Below are 15384 nucleotides of genomic sequence, written 5' to 3'. Positions count from 1 at the left end.
TTTAGTTTTTCTTGCCGCAGCTGAATGATTTACATCTGTTAGCCAGCATAAGTACATGTGGGGGTTGCCTGGTTGCTAATTCTCACCTTAGGAATTGTAGCTGACTTTTGGAAAAATCACTTATGGTACATTTTGATGCATTCTCCCGTTTGACTCCTGTGACAACTCAATATATTTTTAATGATTAAAATATTTGCCAAGTTCTGAATGCAAATATAAATTCTCCACTGTGTGAGTTTTCTGGGTCAGCAAGACTTGATTTACCAGTTAAACATTTCATATATTCACAACATGAAAAAGGATCATTTGGCTTCTTTAGATGCTTAATGAGATCTGATTTCTGAGAACATTTTCCATATTTAAAGCAAAAAATGGTTTCTCCTGTGTGATTTTTTTTTTTTTAATAGTCCACAAGAGTTGATTTCCTAGTAAAACATTTACCACGTTCTGGGCATGAGTATAGCATCTCCCCTGTGTGAGATCTTTGAAGTACCGTATAACAAGATTTGATTTCTGGTTAAAACATTTTCCACATTCTGAACATAAATGGCTTCTTCCCTGTATGAGAATTATGATGGTCAATTTTCTGATGTCTAACAAGATCTTATTTCTGAGTAAAACATTTACTACACTCTGAACATGAAAATAGATTATCCATTGTGTGTATTTTTCGATAGTTAGCAAGGTGAATTTTCCCAGTAAAACATTTTTCACATTCTGGGCTTGAAAATGGCTTCTTCCCTGTATGAGTTTTTTTATGACTATTAAGATGTGACTTCTGAGTAAAACATTTCCCACACTCTGAACATGCATATGGCTTCTCTCCTGTGTGAGTTCTTTGGTGTTCAATAAGATTTGATTTCTGAATAAAACATTTTCCACATTCTGAACATGAAAATGGCTTCTCCCCTGTATGAATTTTCTGATGTCTAGCAAGATCTGATTTTTGAGTAAAACATTTCCCACATTCTAAACATGAAAATGGATTCTCCCCAGTGTGAATTTTTTGATGGTTAGCAAGGGTTATTTTCCGAGTAAAACATTTTCTACATTCTGGGCATGAAAATGGCTTCTCCCCTGTATGAGATTTTTGATGGATATTAAGATGTGATTTCTGAGTAAAACATTTCCCACAAAGTGAACATGTATATGGCTTCTCTCCTGTGTGAGTTTTTTGGTGTTCAATAAGATTTGATTTCAGAATAAAACATTTCCCACATTCTGAACAGGAAAATGGCTTTTCCCCTGTGTGAATTTTCTGATGTCTAACAAGATCTGATTTCTGAGTAAAACATTTCCCACAATCTGAACATGAAAATGGATTTACACCAGAGTGAATTTTTTGATGGTCAACAAGATTTGATTTCCTAGTGAAACATTTCCCACATTCTGGACATAAAAACGGTTTCTCCTTTGTATGAAATGTTTCATGTTCAACATCCCTTCTGTAACTTTTATTTTGCTTAAAATGCTGTGATAAATCAGAACTTTGGATTTGTTTGAAAAGATCAGATGATAGATCTTTCCTAAGAAGGCCTGGAGGTATACCTGAGACAATAGCATGTTCTTCATATAAATCATGTGTGATACTTTGATCATCTGTTTTAAATTCTGAAGATATTAGATGTCCATCTGAACTCCCAGTACAGATATCTGCTAAAAATAAACACAAAGTTATTATTTTTTAATAATACCTTAAAAGAAAATTGATTTTTTTTTTTTAATCATAAAATCAGAATTTAAAATTAGAAATGGAAATTATACCAAATCTGTTTTCCAATTTCAGGATCCACCAATTACATCTTCAATAATTCAGACCTCATATTTCTGTCTCCAAGATATCTCTTGAGTAGCACCAATTCTCTGGAATGTGCTACATTAAATAATCTGACTGATCCACAATATAGATGTGACGCTAATCATTATATATGGACTTACTGTGGGGCAGGATAGTCAAGAGGCATGGGGTCAGTACCAAGAGGGCTCGTAATATACAGAGGGACAAAAGCGTAGTCAGGAAACAGTCTGAGGTGGGGGTATCATGAAGGTAGCGAATCAAAACACAGGGGTGAGTCAAATGGATGGTTAGAAGGTAATTCTAAGGTTGTCAAGGGAGATCAGGACTGACTATTAATTTCAATAGCCAAACCATTCCCCTTCCCTGTCTTGGTAACACGTCCCATCTGTGTGTAGTGAATGGCTCAAGGAGATTGCTATACTACCTTGTTTTTTTTGTTTTCATTTTTTTTTTTTTACAAAAGACAGTTGGAGGATATACAACAACCTCTTTTGCTTTTGTGCCATTCCTGTTTCCTCAGATTATAATTTCTTGCGAACAAGACCTTCATTGCTCACAAAGAAAAGCAAAAAAAACGGCACCGAAGAAGACAAGCTCTTGGTGTAAGCTTCCAAATGTAAAGCGCTGGGCGAGAAGGAGACAACTGTTGGTGCAATAGTAAGAAAATGGAAGAAATACAAAATGACTGTCAATCGACACCGATCTGGGACACCATGTAAAATCTCACCTCGTGGGGTATCGTTGATCATGAGGAAGGTGAGAAATCAGCCTAAAACTACACGGGGGGAACTTGTTAATGATCTCAAGGCAGCTAGGACCACAGTCACCAAGAAAACCATTGGTAACACATTACGCCGTAAAGGTTTAAAATCCTGCAGTTCCCGCAATGTCCCCCTGCTCAAGAAGGAACATGAGCAGGCCCATCTGAAGTTTGCCAATGAACACCTGGATTATTCTGTGAGTGATTGGGAGAAAGTGCTGTGGTCAGATGAGACAAAAAATGAGCTCTGTGGTATTAACTTAACACGCCGTGCTTGGAGGAAGAGAAATGCTGCCTATGACCCAAAGAACACCGTTCCCCACTGTCAAGCATGTAGGTGGAAATATTATGTTTTGTGGGTATTTCTCTACTAAGGGCACAGGACTACTTTACCGCATCAATGGGAGAATGGATGAAGCCATGTACCATAAAATCCTGAGTGACAACCTCCTTTCCTCCGCCAGGACATTAAAAATGGGTCATGGCTGGATCTTCCAGCAAGACAATGACCCAATACATACAGCTAAGGCAACAAAGGAGTGGCTCAAAAAGAAACACATTAACCCCTTCCTGACATGCACCATACTAGTACGGTTCTGCGGGAACTGCGTTCCCGAAAAACCGCAGTACTAGTACGGCGGCACGATTTTTATTGTGTAAAAGCGGCAAAACATAAAAAAATGATATAAATGAGGTATCGCTGTAATCTTACAGACCCGAAGAATAAAACTGCCTTATCAATTTTACTACACGCGGAACGGTATAAACGCCCCCCTAAAAGAAGTTCAGGAATTGCTGATTTTTGATCATTCTGCCTCTCAAAAATCGGAATAAAAAGAGATCAAAAAATGTAATGTGCACGAAAATGGTACAAAATGTACAATGGTACAAAATGTCAACTTGTCCTGCAAAAAAACAAGACCTCACATGACTGTGGGCCAAAATATGGAAAAATTATAGCTCTCAATATGTGGTGAGGCAAAAACTATTTTTTGCAATAAAAAACGTCTTTTAGTGTGCGACAGCTGCCAAACATAAAAACCCGCTATACATAGTAAAACAAACCCCCCCTTTATCACCCCCTTAATTAGCGAAAAATAAGAAAATAAAAAAATGTATTTATTTCCATTTTTCCATTAGGGTTAGGGTTAGGGCTAAGGTTAGGGTTAGGGCTAAGGTTAGGGCTAAAGTTAGGGTTGGGGCTAGAGTAGGAGTTAGGGTTTGGATTATATTTACGGTTGGGGTTAGGGTTGGGATTAGGGTTAGCGGTATCTCAGGTTAGGGGTGTGGTTAGGGTTATGGTTAGGGTTGGGATTAGGGGTGTGTTTGGGTTAGGGGAGTTCTTGGGGGTTTAGTTTCCAATATGGGGCCACTTGTGGGGTTTTACTGTTTAGGTACATCAGGGGCTCTGCAAAAGCAACGTGAAACCCACAGAACATTCAATCACAGCGCTCCTTCCCTTCTGAGCTCTGCCATGCGCCCAAACGGTGGCTCCCCCCACATATGGGGTATTATTTTACTCAGGACAAATTGAACAACAACTTTTGGGGTCCAATTTCTCCTGTTACCCTTGGTTAAATGAAAAAATTGGGGGTTCAAAGTGCATTAAGGCGATCTCCTGTTTCAGGGGACCTATCCTAATGTGGGAGGTCTTGGGAATGGAGGGAAATGGATGATGTATGTATAAAGCAGCATATCTAATATATAAAGCTGAATGTGTGTGTATGTTTGTATGTCCGGGATTGGCATCTGCACCGTCGCAGCTACAGCCACAAAATTTTGCACAGTCACACGTCTGGACCCTGAGAGCGTCATAGGTAAGTTGTGAGGCGAAATTTTAACCCCGCGTGTTCCAATTCACCAAACAATTTTGCCCCTATCTACATAATGGGGAAAAAGTGAAAAAAAAAGTGTTGGAGGCAAATAGACAGCTGCCAGGTGTGAACAAGGGGGACTTAAAGAGTGAGAGCGATGGCGCCAAAGAGTATATACCATACAGTTGTTAAGGTGGGACCCTGACATGGGATACTCACCACACACAGGGATATGAACACACACACACAAAATGCGCCACACACTACCACGTGCTTGAACACATATATCACCCTCAGCACACATTTCACCACACATGCACCAACCTCGCCACATAAAAGTCGAAACACAAAAGTCGCCACTCAAAACTCGCCACGCGCAAAACTCGCCACATGCAAAACTAGGCTCATGCAAAACTCGCAACACGTGCAAAACTCACCTCATGGAAAACTCCCCACATGCAAAACTTGCACACGCGGAAAAATTGCTGTTGTGAATTTGGATTCTGGGCTCCCCCGGTGGCCGCTTGTGGAATTGGACTTGTCATCCTCTTTCCTGTTTCACCTGTTTCCATCAGTAGTGGGTGTCGCTATTTAAGCTCATTTCTCTGGTGGTTTCTTGCCGGTCAACAATGTTATCTGATGCCTCTCAGTGCTTGTTCCTGCTTCTGACAACTACTAGATAAGTTGGACTTTTGTCCATGTTTCGTTTTGCCTATTTGTTCCAGTTCACAGCTGAAGTTTTGTTACTGTGTCTGGAAAGCTCTCGTTGATCAGGGATTGCTACTCTGGTGTTATGAGTTAATGCCAGAGTTTAAGGTAATCTCTGGATGGTGTTTTGTTAGTGTTTTTCTGCTGACCATGAAAGTATACTATCTGTCTTCTGCTATCTAGTAAGCGGACCTCAAATTTGCTAAGACTATTTTCCTGCTGCGTTTGTTGTTTCATCTGAACTCACCGTCATTATATGTGGGGGGCTACGGTCTTCTTTGGAATATTTCTCTAGAGGTGAGCCAGGTCTTATATTTCCCTCTGCTAGCTATTTAGGTCTTAGGCCAGAGCTGGGCATCTAGCAATAAATAGGAAATGCTACCTGGCTATTTCTAGTTGCGCGGCAGGCTTAGTTCATGGTCAGTATAGTTCCATCTTCCGAGAGCTTGTCCCTCTATAGGCTTGCTATGATCTCTGCCTGCAGAGATCATGACAGTTTGACCGGCCAATAAAGTGTTAAAGACCCAGGTTGAGAAAGGAGAGTTATAAGAAGTCTGCTGGAATTGTTTTTTTTTTTTTTTTTTTTTTTTTTCCTCCAGTTTGCCTTGCTGCAGTCTTTTTTCTCTCTCTCCTCCTAATCTCTGTATGGCTCTGTGTGCACCTGACAATAATGGATCTTCAGAGTGTAACTGCGGGTTTGAATAATCTCATCACGAAAGTACAAAATTTACAAGATTTTGTGGTACATGCTCCAGTATCTGAGCCGAGAATTTCTTTGCCGGAGTTCTTCACAGGGAATAGAGCTAGCTTCCAGAATTTCCGAAATAATTGTAAGCTTTATTTGTCCCTGAAGTCTCGTTCAGCTGGAGACCCTGCTCAGCAGGTTAGGATTGTGATTTCCTTGCTCAGGGGTGACCCTCAAGATTGGGCCTTCTCATTGCCAGCAGGGGATCCTGCGTTGCGCGATGTGGATGCGTTTTTTCTGGCCTTGGGCTTGCTTTATGAGGAACCTCATTTGGAACTTCAGGCAGAAAAAACTTTGATGGCACTATCTCAGGGGCAAGACGAAGCTGAGGTTTACTGTCAAAAATTCCGTAAATGGTCTGTGCTTACTCAGTGGAATGAGTGCGCCTTGGCGGCAACTTTCAGAGAAGGTCTCTCTGATGCCGTTAAGGATGTTATGGTGGGGTTCCCTGTGCCTGCAGGTCTGAATGAGTCCATGACAATGGCTATTCAGATTGATAGGCGTCTGCGGGAGCGCAAACCGGTGCACCATCTGGCGGTGTCTATGGAAAAGACGCCAGAAAGTATGCAGTGTGATAGAATTCTGTCCAGGAGCGAGCGACAGAATTTTAGACGGAAGAATGGATTGTGCTTCTATTGTGGGGATTCTACTCATGTTATATCAGCATGCTCTAGGCGTACAAAGAAGCTTGATAAGTCTGTTTCCATTGGCACCATTCAGTCTAAGTTTATTTTGTCTGTAACCCTGATTTGCTCTTTGTCATCCATTGCCACGGACGCCTATGTTGACTCTGGCGCCGCTCTGAGTCTTATGGATTGGTCCTTTGCCAATCGTTGTGGTTTTGATTTAGAGCCTTTGGAGACTCTTATTCCTCTGAAGGGGATTGACTCCACCCCATTGGCTAATAATAAACCACAATACTGGACACAAGTAACCATGCGTATCAATCCGGATCACCAGGAGATTATTCGTTTCCTGGTGCTGTATAATTTACATGACGATTTGGTGCTGGGATTGCCATGGTTGCAGTCTCACAATCCAGTCTTGGACTGGAGAGCAATGTCTGTGTTGAGCTGGGGATGTAAGGGTATTCATGGGGACTTACCTTTGGTTTCTATTTCGTCGTCCATTCCCTCTGAAGTCCCTGAGTTCCTCTCAGATTATCAAGACGTCTTTGACGAACCCAAGCTTGGGTCGTTACCTCCGCACCGTGAGTGCGATTGTGCCATAGATTTGATACCGGGTTGCAAATATCCAAAGGGTCGTTTGTTTAATCTGTCTGTGCCGGAACATGCTGCTATGCGGGAATATATAAAGGAGTCTTTGGAAAAGGGACATATTCGTCCATCTTCTTCTCCCTTGGGAGCTGGGTTTTTCTTTGTCTCAAAAAAGGACGGCTCTTTGAGACCATGTATTGATTATCGGCTTCTGAATAAGATCACTGTTAAGTACCAATACCCATTGCCATTGCTTACTGATTTGTTTGCTCGTATAGAGGGTGCTAAGTGGTTCTCTAAAATTGATCTTCGTGGGGCGTATAATTTGGTGCGGATCAGGCAGGGGGATGAGTGGAAGACCGCATTTAATACGCCCGAGGGCCACTTTGAGTATTTGGTCATGCCTTTTGGTCTTTCTAATGCCCCTTCAGTTTTCCAGTCTTTTATGCATGATATTTTCCGCGATTTTCTGGATAAATTTATGATAATATATCTGGATGATATTCTGATTTTTTCTGATGACTGGGACTCTCATGTCCAGCAGGTCAGGAGAGTTTTTCAGGTTCTGCGGTCTAATTCTTTATGTGTGAAGGGGTCTAAGTGCGTTTTTGGGGTCCAGAAAATTTCCTTTTTGGGGTATATTTTTTCTCCCTCTTCCATTGAGATGGATCCCGTCAAGGTGCAAGCTATTTGTGACTGGACTCAGCCCTCCTCTCTTAAGGGTCTTCAGAGATTTTTGGGCTTTGCCAACTTTTACCGCCGATTTATTGCTGGTTTTTCGGATGTCGTTAAACCACTGACTGATTTGACCAGACATGGCGCTGATGTTGCTAATTGGTCCCCTCATGCTGTAGAGGCCTTTCAGGAGCTTAAGCACCGTTTTGCCTCTGCCCCTGTGTTACGTCAGCCTGATGTGAATCTGCCTTTTCAGGTTGAGGTTGACGCTTCGGAGATCGGAGCTGGGGCAGTGTTGTCGCAGAAAGGTTCCGACTGCTCCGTCATTAGGCCTTGTGCCTTCTTTTCTCGCAAATTTTCGCCCGCAGAGCGGAATTATGATGTTGGGAATAGGGAGCTTTTGGCCATGAAGTGGGCGTTTGAGGAGTGGCGCCATTGGCTAGAGGGGGCTAAGCATCGGGTGGTGGTATTGACTGACCACAAAAATTTGATTTATCTTGAGACTGCCAGGCGCCTGAATCCTAGACAGGCGCGCTGGTCTTTATTTTTTTTCTCGCTTTAATTTTGTGGTGTCATACCTACCGGGTTCTAAGAATGTTAAGGCAGATGCCCTTTCTAGGAGTTTTGACCCGGACTCTCCTGGTAATGCTGAACCCACAGGTATCCTTAGGGAGGGAGTAATTTTGTCGGCCGTTTCTCCTGATCTGCGGCGGTCCTTGCAAGAGTTTCAGGCGGATAGACCGGATCGTTGTCCGCCTGATAGACTGTTTGTTCCGGATGATTGGACCAGTAGAGTCATCTCTGAGGTACATTCTTCTGCATTGGCAGGTCATCCCGGAATTTTTGGTACCAGGGATTTGGTGGCAAGATCCTTCTGGTGGCCTTCCCTGTCACGAGATGTGCGAGTCTTTGTGCAGTCATGTGACATTTGTGCTCGGGCCAAGTCTTGTAGTTCTCGGGCTAGCGGACTGCTGTTGCCCTTGCCTATTCCTAAGAGGCCTTGGACACACATCTCGATGGATTTTATTTCAGATCTGCCTGTTTCCCAGAAGATGTCTGTCATCTGGGTGGTCTGTGACCGTTTCTCTAAAATGGTCCATTTGGTTCCTCTGCCCAAGTTGCCTTCTTCTTCTGAGTTGGTTCCTCTGTTTTTTCAGAATGTTGTCCGATTGCACGGTATTCCTGAGAATATTGTTTCTGACAGAGGTACCCAATTTGTGTCTAGATTTTGGCGGGCATTCTGTGCTAGGATGGGCATAGATTTGTCTTTTTCATCTGCTTTTCACCCTCAGACTAATGGCCAGACCGAGCGGACTAATCAGACCCTGGAGACATATCTGAGGTGTTTTGTCTCTGCTGACCAGGATGATTGGGTTGCTTTTTTGCCATTGGCAGAGTTCGCCCTCAATAATCGGGCCAGCTCTTCCACCTTGGTGTCCCCGTTTTTCTGTAATTCGGGGTTTCACCCTCGATTTTCCTCCGGTCAGGTGGAATCCTCGGATTGTCCTGGAGTGGATGCGGTGGTGGAGAGATTGCATCACATCTGGGGGCAGGTTATGGACAATTTGAAGTTGTCCCAGGAGAAGACTCAGCGTTTTGCCAACCGTCATCGTCGTGTTGGTTCTCGGCTTTGTGTTGGAGATTTGGTGTGGTTGTCTTCTCGTTTTGTCCCTATGAGGGTCTCTTCTCCTAAGTTTAAACCTCGGTTCATCGGCCCTTATAGAATATTGGAGATTCTTAATCCTGTTTCTTTCCGTTTGGACCTCCCTGCGTCCTTTTCCATTCATAACGTTTTTCATCGGTCGTTATTGCGCAGGTATGAGGTACCTGTTGTACCTTCAGTTGAGCCTCCTGCTCCGGTGTTGGTTGAGGGTGAGTTGGAGTACGTTGTGGAGAAAATTTTGGACTCTCGTGTTTCCAGACGGAGACTCCAGTATCTGGTCAATTGGAAGGGTTACGGCCAGGAGGATAATTCTTGGGTCAATGCATCTGATGTTCATGCTTCTGATCTTGTTCGTGCCTTCCATAGGGCTCATCCTGGTCGCCCTGGTGGATCTGGTGAGGGTTCGGTGCCCCCTCCTTGAGGGGGGGGTACTGTTGTGAATTTGGATTCTGGGCTCCCCCGGTGGCCGCTTGTGGAATTGGACTTGTCATCCTCTTTCCTGTTTCACCTGTTTCCATCAGTAGTGGGTGTCGCTATTTAAGCTCATTTCTCTGGTGGTTTCTTGCCGGTCAACAATGTTATCTGATGCCTCTCAGTGCTTGTTCCTGCTTCTGACAACTACTAGATAAGTTGGACTTTTGTCCATGTTTCGTTTTGCCTATTTGTTCCAGTTCACAGCTGAAGTTTTGTTACTGTGTCTGGAAAGCTCTCGTTGATCAGGGATTGCTACTCTGGTGTTATGAGTTAATGCCAGAGTTTAAGGTAATCTCTGGATGGTGTTTTGTTAGTGTTTTTCTGCTGACCATGAAAGTATACTATCTGTCTTCTGCTATCTAGTAAGCGGACCTCAAATTTGCTAAGACTATTTTCCTGCTGCGTTTGTTGTTTCATCTGAACTCACCGTCATTATATGTGGGGGGCTACGGTCTTCTTTGGAATATTTCTCTAGAGGTGAGCCAGGTCTTATATTTCCCTCTGCTAGCTATTTAGGTCTTAGGCCAGAGCTGGGCATCTAGCAATAAATAGGAAATGCTACCTGGCTATTTCTAGTTGCGCGGCAGGCTTAGTTCATGGTCAGTATAGTTCCATCTTCCGAGAGCTTGTCCCTCTATAGGCTTGCTATGATCTCTGCCTGCAGAGATCATGACAAATTGCCACATGCACAAAAGTTGCAACACATGCAAAAGTTGCCTCACACAAACCTTGCACATACTCAAAACGCACCACACATAAAACTCCCCACGCGCAAAGCTCGCCATGCGCAAAACTTGCTGCACACAACTTGTTACACTAACCTGTCACATGCAACTCGACACACATAAAGTTGCTACACACGTTGCCACACAAAACTCATCTCACTAAAGTCCCTACATGCATGTCGCCACAAGCAACTCAACACACACAACTTGACACATGAAACTCGCCCTAAAACACACAAGTCGGGTATTATCCTTCAAAAATAAAAATCTGATTAATAAGCAGACAAACTACAAGAGCAACAAATGTACCATATAGGAAATACGGAAGGTGTCAGTCACATGACCTGTCTATTATGTGTATGTGTGAACTAATATATACTGCCAGGGGGAGGGCTTCCCGTTGGCTGAGGATTTATCAGGCTGCCAATTTAGCTTACAAATACTGAGGTAAAAATACTGAGCAAATAACGTGTGAACGAGGTCTAATACAGAAGGAGATGACACAGATATATACTATATACAGGAAGAGATGACACACAGGTATATACTATATACAAGGGAGATGACACACACATATATACTATATACAGGGGAGATGACACACAGGTATATACTATATACAGGAGGAGATGACACACATATATACTATATACAGGGCATATGACACACAGGTATATACTATATACAGGAGGAGATGACACACAGGTATATACTATATACAGGAGATTACATACAGGTACATACTATATACAGGAGGAGATGACACACAGGTATATACTATATACAGGGGAGATGACACACACATATATACTATATACAGGGGATATGACACACAGGTATATATTATATACAGAAGGAGATGACACACTGGTATATACTATATACAGGAGGAGATGACATACAGGTATATACTATATACAGGGGAGATGACACGTATATACTATATACAGGGGAGATGACACACGTATATACTATATACAGGAGGAGATGACACACAGATATATACTATATACAGGAGCAGATGACACAGGTATATACTATATACAAGGGAGATGACACACGTATATACTATATACAGGAGGAGATGACACACAGATATATACTATATACAGGAGCAGATGACACACAGGTATATACTATTATAGAGGAGGAGATGACACACAAATATATACTATATACAGGAGGATATGACATACAGGTACATACTATATACAGGAGGAGATGACACACAGGTATATACTATATACAGGAGCAGATGACACACAGGTATATACTATATACAGGAGGAGATGACTTACAGGTATATACTATATACAGGAGGAGATGACACACGTATATACTATATACAGGAGATGACATCCAGGTATATACTATATAAAAGAGGAGATGACACATAGGTATATAGAGGAGATGACATACAGCAGGTATATACTATATACAGGGGAGATGACATACAGGTATATACTATATACAGGAGATGACATACAGGTATATACTATATACAGGAGAAGATGACACATAAGTATATACAATATACAGGAGGAGATGACATACAGCAGGTATATACTATTTACAGGGGAGATGACATACAGGTATATACTATATACAGGAGATGACATACAGGTGTATACTATATATAAGGAAGATGACAAACATTTATATACTGAGGGGAAAATAAAAGATGTGAGGTGAAAATGAGGGGTGTGAGGTGAAAATGAAAAGGTGTGAGTACAAAATGAGAGTGAGGGAAAATAGTGGAGTAATCGGAAAATGACAGATGTGAGTTCGAAATGACAAGTGTTAGGGGGGGAATGATAGGAGTGAGGGGGAAAATAAGAGGAGTGAGGGGGAAAATGAGAGGTGTGAGGGAGAAAATGAGAGATATGAGGGGGAAAATGAGAGGCGTGATGGGAAAATAAGAGAAGTGAGGTGCTATAACTAACCACAGATATTTACTATGCCCAGGCAACGCCGGGCTCTTCAGCTAGTTTTTCTGATAAAATACATTACAAAATCTTATATTCACTTTTACTATTGATTTATGCAAAGTTTGTTGAAAGTACAGTGTCCATTTCATACTAGTAACAACTAAGTCATGTCATGGATCAGATTCTGCTGTAAAAGCAGAAATAATAATGAAACAATAGAAACCACTTTAGACTAATCAGAAGGAAAATAATGGACTTCAGTCACAAACTTTATAGAGCACAAATTGATGAACCCTTTGCAGGTTTATGAGTTGCCTTCATAATGACATCGAGAAGACAAAGGGAACAAGCAGCAGTAGAAGCAGAAGCATAGTGTCATGTCGGACGCTGTTCATACTAGGGCGTTCGACAGACAGCGGTAATTCCGCTTTTGTCCACTATGCGCTCAGTGGCGTTGGCTAGATTTTATCTAGCTGGTCCGGGGTTAATTTAGCTGGTACTCGGATTGGAAGCTGGGTCACGCCCACTGCCTTTAAATAGTTCTTCTGAACATTGGGCGTCGCCGATTATAGCTTCTGTCTTGTGCTTGGTTATCTCGGTCTGGAGTGGTGGTCTAGGAGAAGGAGTTTCGTATCTGGTGGTATATTTCCCTTTGTCATATTTTCCTCCTTCCTATATTTGTATTTGTTTTGCCCTGTGCACTTATATTGTATTCCTGAGTGACTGCGGCGTGGTGAATATTTTCCGTTATCCTTGTCTGTGCTAACTGTGGGTATTGGTGAGTGGTCTCTTCACTGGGTGGTGGGTGGTGGTTTCAGCCAAGGGTTGAAACAGGAGACAGGGTGAGGATGGAGGCCAAGACATGCACACCATCAGTGTAAACTCTGGGAGAGGGTCAGTCAGGGTTTCCCAGAGTTCAGGGAAATCGCAGGGGCCTGGGTTATTAGCTCTTGCCTACCTAGGCTTCCCGTGACACATAGTCTAGCACAATACAGCTGAAAGAAACAGAAGAGAAAGTCTATATATTTTCAACACAAAATTAGTGGTGCAAGTGAATGAGTAGAATATCTGTTACTGGATGCAGCTGGAGGAAACACATACAGCGACTGAATTCACTTTCACAGATAATTACAGGCCGTGTGTATTTAATCTGGTCTATTACCTGGTGATGTGAGGGTTTGGGGAACCTCCATCATGATGTCCTTGTACAGATCTTTGTGTTCTTCTAAATACCCCCACTCCTCCATGGAGAAATAGATGGCAAAATCCTGACTTCTTATAGGAACCTGACACATACAATGATACTGTCATCCCATGATCCCTTCATAGTGTTAACTATATAATGTCCCAGCATTCCCAGCAGTGTCACCTCTCCAGTCAGCAGCTCAACCATCTTGTAGGCAAGTTCTAGAATCTGGTCATTGATGTCCTCATGTATCAGGGGGTGAGGTGGAGGCACCATGATCGGGCTCAGGGGTCTTCCCCATCCCTTAGACACAGGTTCCTGACAGTGCTCACTAGAGGTCTTCTTCACTACTGTGTAATCCTGGTTATGGAGAGACACATAAATAAATCTCACTACAGACATTTCCAGAGTCCTCACCGCTCCAGTTCTGTCCATCTGTTATTCCCATAGATAAGAATGATGTAATGTGACGTCATCAGAATCTCTCACCTCTCCAGTAAGCCAGAAGAGGATCTCTAGGGTCAGGTGTAATATCCTCTCCGCCAACTTGTCTCTGTCCCTGTTTCTATCCATCCTTGACAGAAGAAATACACTGAAAGGATTCAATATTATAAGGACCTGAATGGGAAGGAGAGGACAAAATTACAATATCAATTGTATAGCAATATAAACACAATGGAAAGTGATCAACATGTCATATAGAATTTAAAATGGGATCAATGAAAATGTCAGCTCATCATGCAGCTCCATTGACACAAAATAATAATGTTACCGGCGTTGGAAAATATAAAAATAAACTATGCAATTCTGGTATCATTGTAATTGCGCTGACCTGGGGAGTCATGCCAACAAATCACTTTTATCACAATGAACTTAGTAAAATCAAAACCCAAAAAGCATTGATGGAATTACTTTTTTCTTCACCATTTAACCATACTTTAAAATGTTTTCCTGTTACCCAAAACATTTTATGGTAAAATGAATTGTGTCATTCAAAACTACAATTCAACTCTCATAAAAACCAAGCCCTCATACGACTGTATGGATGGACAAATAAAAGAGTTATGGCTCCTGGAATAAGAGGAGAAAAATACAAAAGAACAAAAACAATAAATGTCCCAGTCTTTTGGTTTAGAATAGACCAATGGAATTAGGATCCGCTATATTCTTGTTTCTAAAGGTCCTCCATTGATTCATATGGGGTCCATCATATGGGTTTTTAGAATAAAAATAAGTTCACAGGGCTCCTGTTCAGCAGCTGCAGACTACTAATGTGGCCTCTGCGAAACGATTCGCTCATCTCAAGACCATAGTGATATGGCACAGCGAGAGCGCTTGTAAAGAAATCAGATCACAGAGACAAGTGCGACCATAACAGGTTCCAACCTAAAAAAAAAAAAAAGCGTGTACAGTGAACACTCAACACAAAGAAGACAAAATATTGACTACTGCTAGGTACGACCGCGACACATTTGAGATGGAGAGTGACAAACTGGAAGTTGTAAAGAGCTACGACCTACTTAGATCAATGATGACTCAAGATGCAGCGAAAACACTGGAAGTCAATAGGAGAATAGCTATGGGCAAATCAACAATGAAGTCATTGGACAAGGTCTTCAAATTGAGGAACATTTCAGTGGCGACAAAGACATGGCTTGTAGGTTGGTCTTTTCTGTGGTAACATATATACG

The 15384-nt window shown here is 42.1% G+C and overlaps 1 protein-coding gene across 1 annotated transcript; it reads right to left on the bottom strand.

Moving 5' to 3' along the window:
- Positions 1-417: 417 nt before the first annotated feature.
- On the bottom strand, positions 418-15384 carry LOC143766292 (uncharacterized). Its single transcript, XM_077253858.1, has 5 exons — positions 15214-15384; positions 14183-14311; positions 13877-14053; positions 13670-13793; positions 418-1656 (listed from the first exon to the last, which is right to left on the bottom strand). The coding sequence occupies exons 2-5, from the start codon at positions 14264-14266 to the stop codon at positions 605-607; spliced, it is 1437 nt and encodes a 478-aa protein (XP_077109973.1). The 5' UTR covers positions 14267-14311; positions 15214-15384; the 3' UTR covers positions 418-604.

Source organism: Ranitomeya variabilis, chromosome 4 (genome assembly GCF_051348905.1).
Source record: "Ranitomeya variabilis isolate aRanVar5 chromosome 4, aRanVar5.hap1, whole genome shotgun sequence".
NCBI lineage: Eukaryota > Metazoa > Chordata > Amphibia > Anura > Dendrobatidae > Ranitomeya > Ranitomeya variabilis.
The sequence above is the reverse complement of the archived record's forward strand: the minus strand, read 5'-3'. Positions and strand labels throughout refer to the sequence as shown.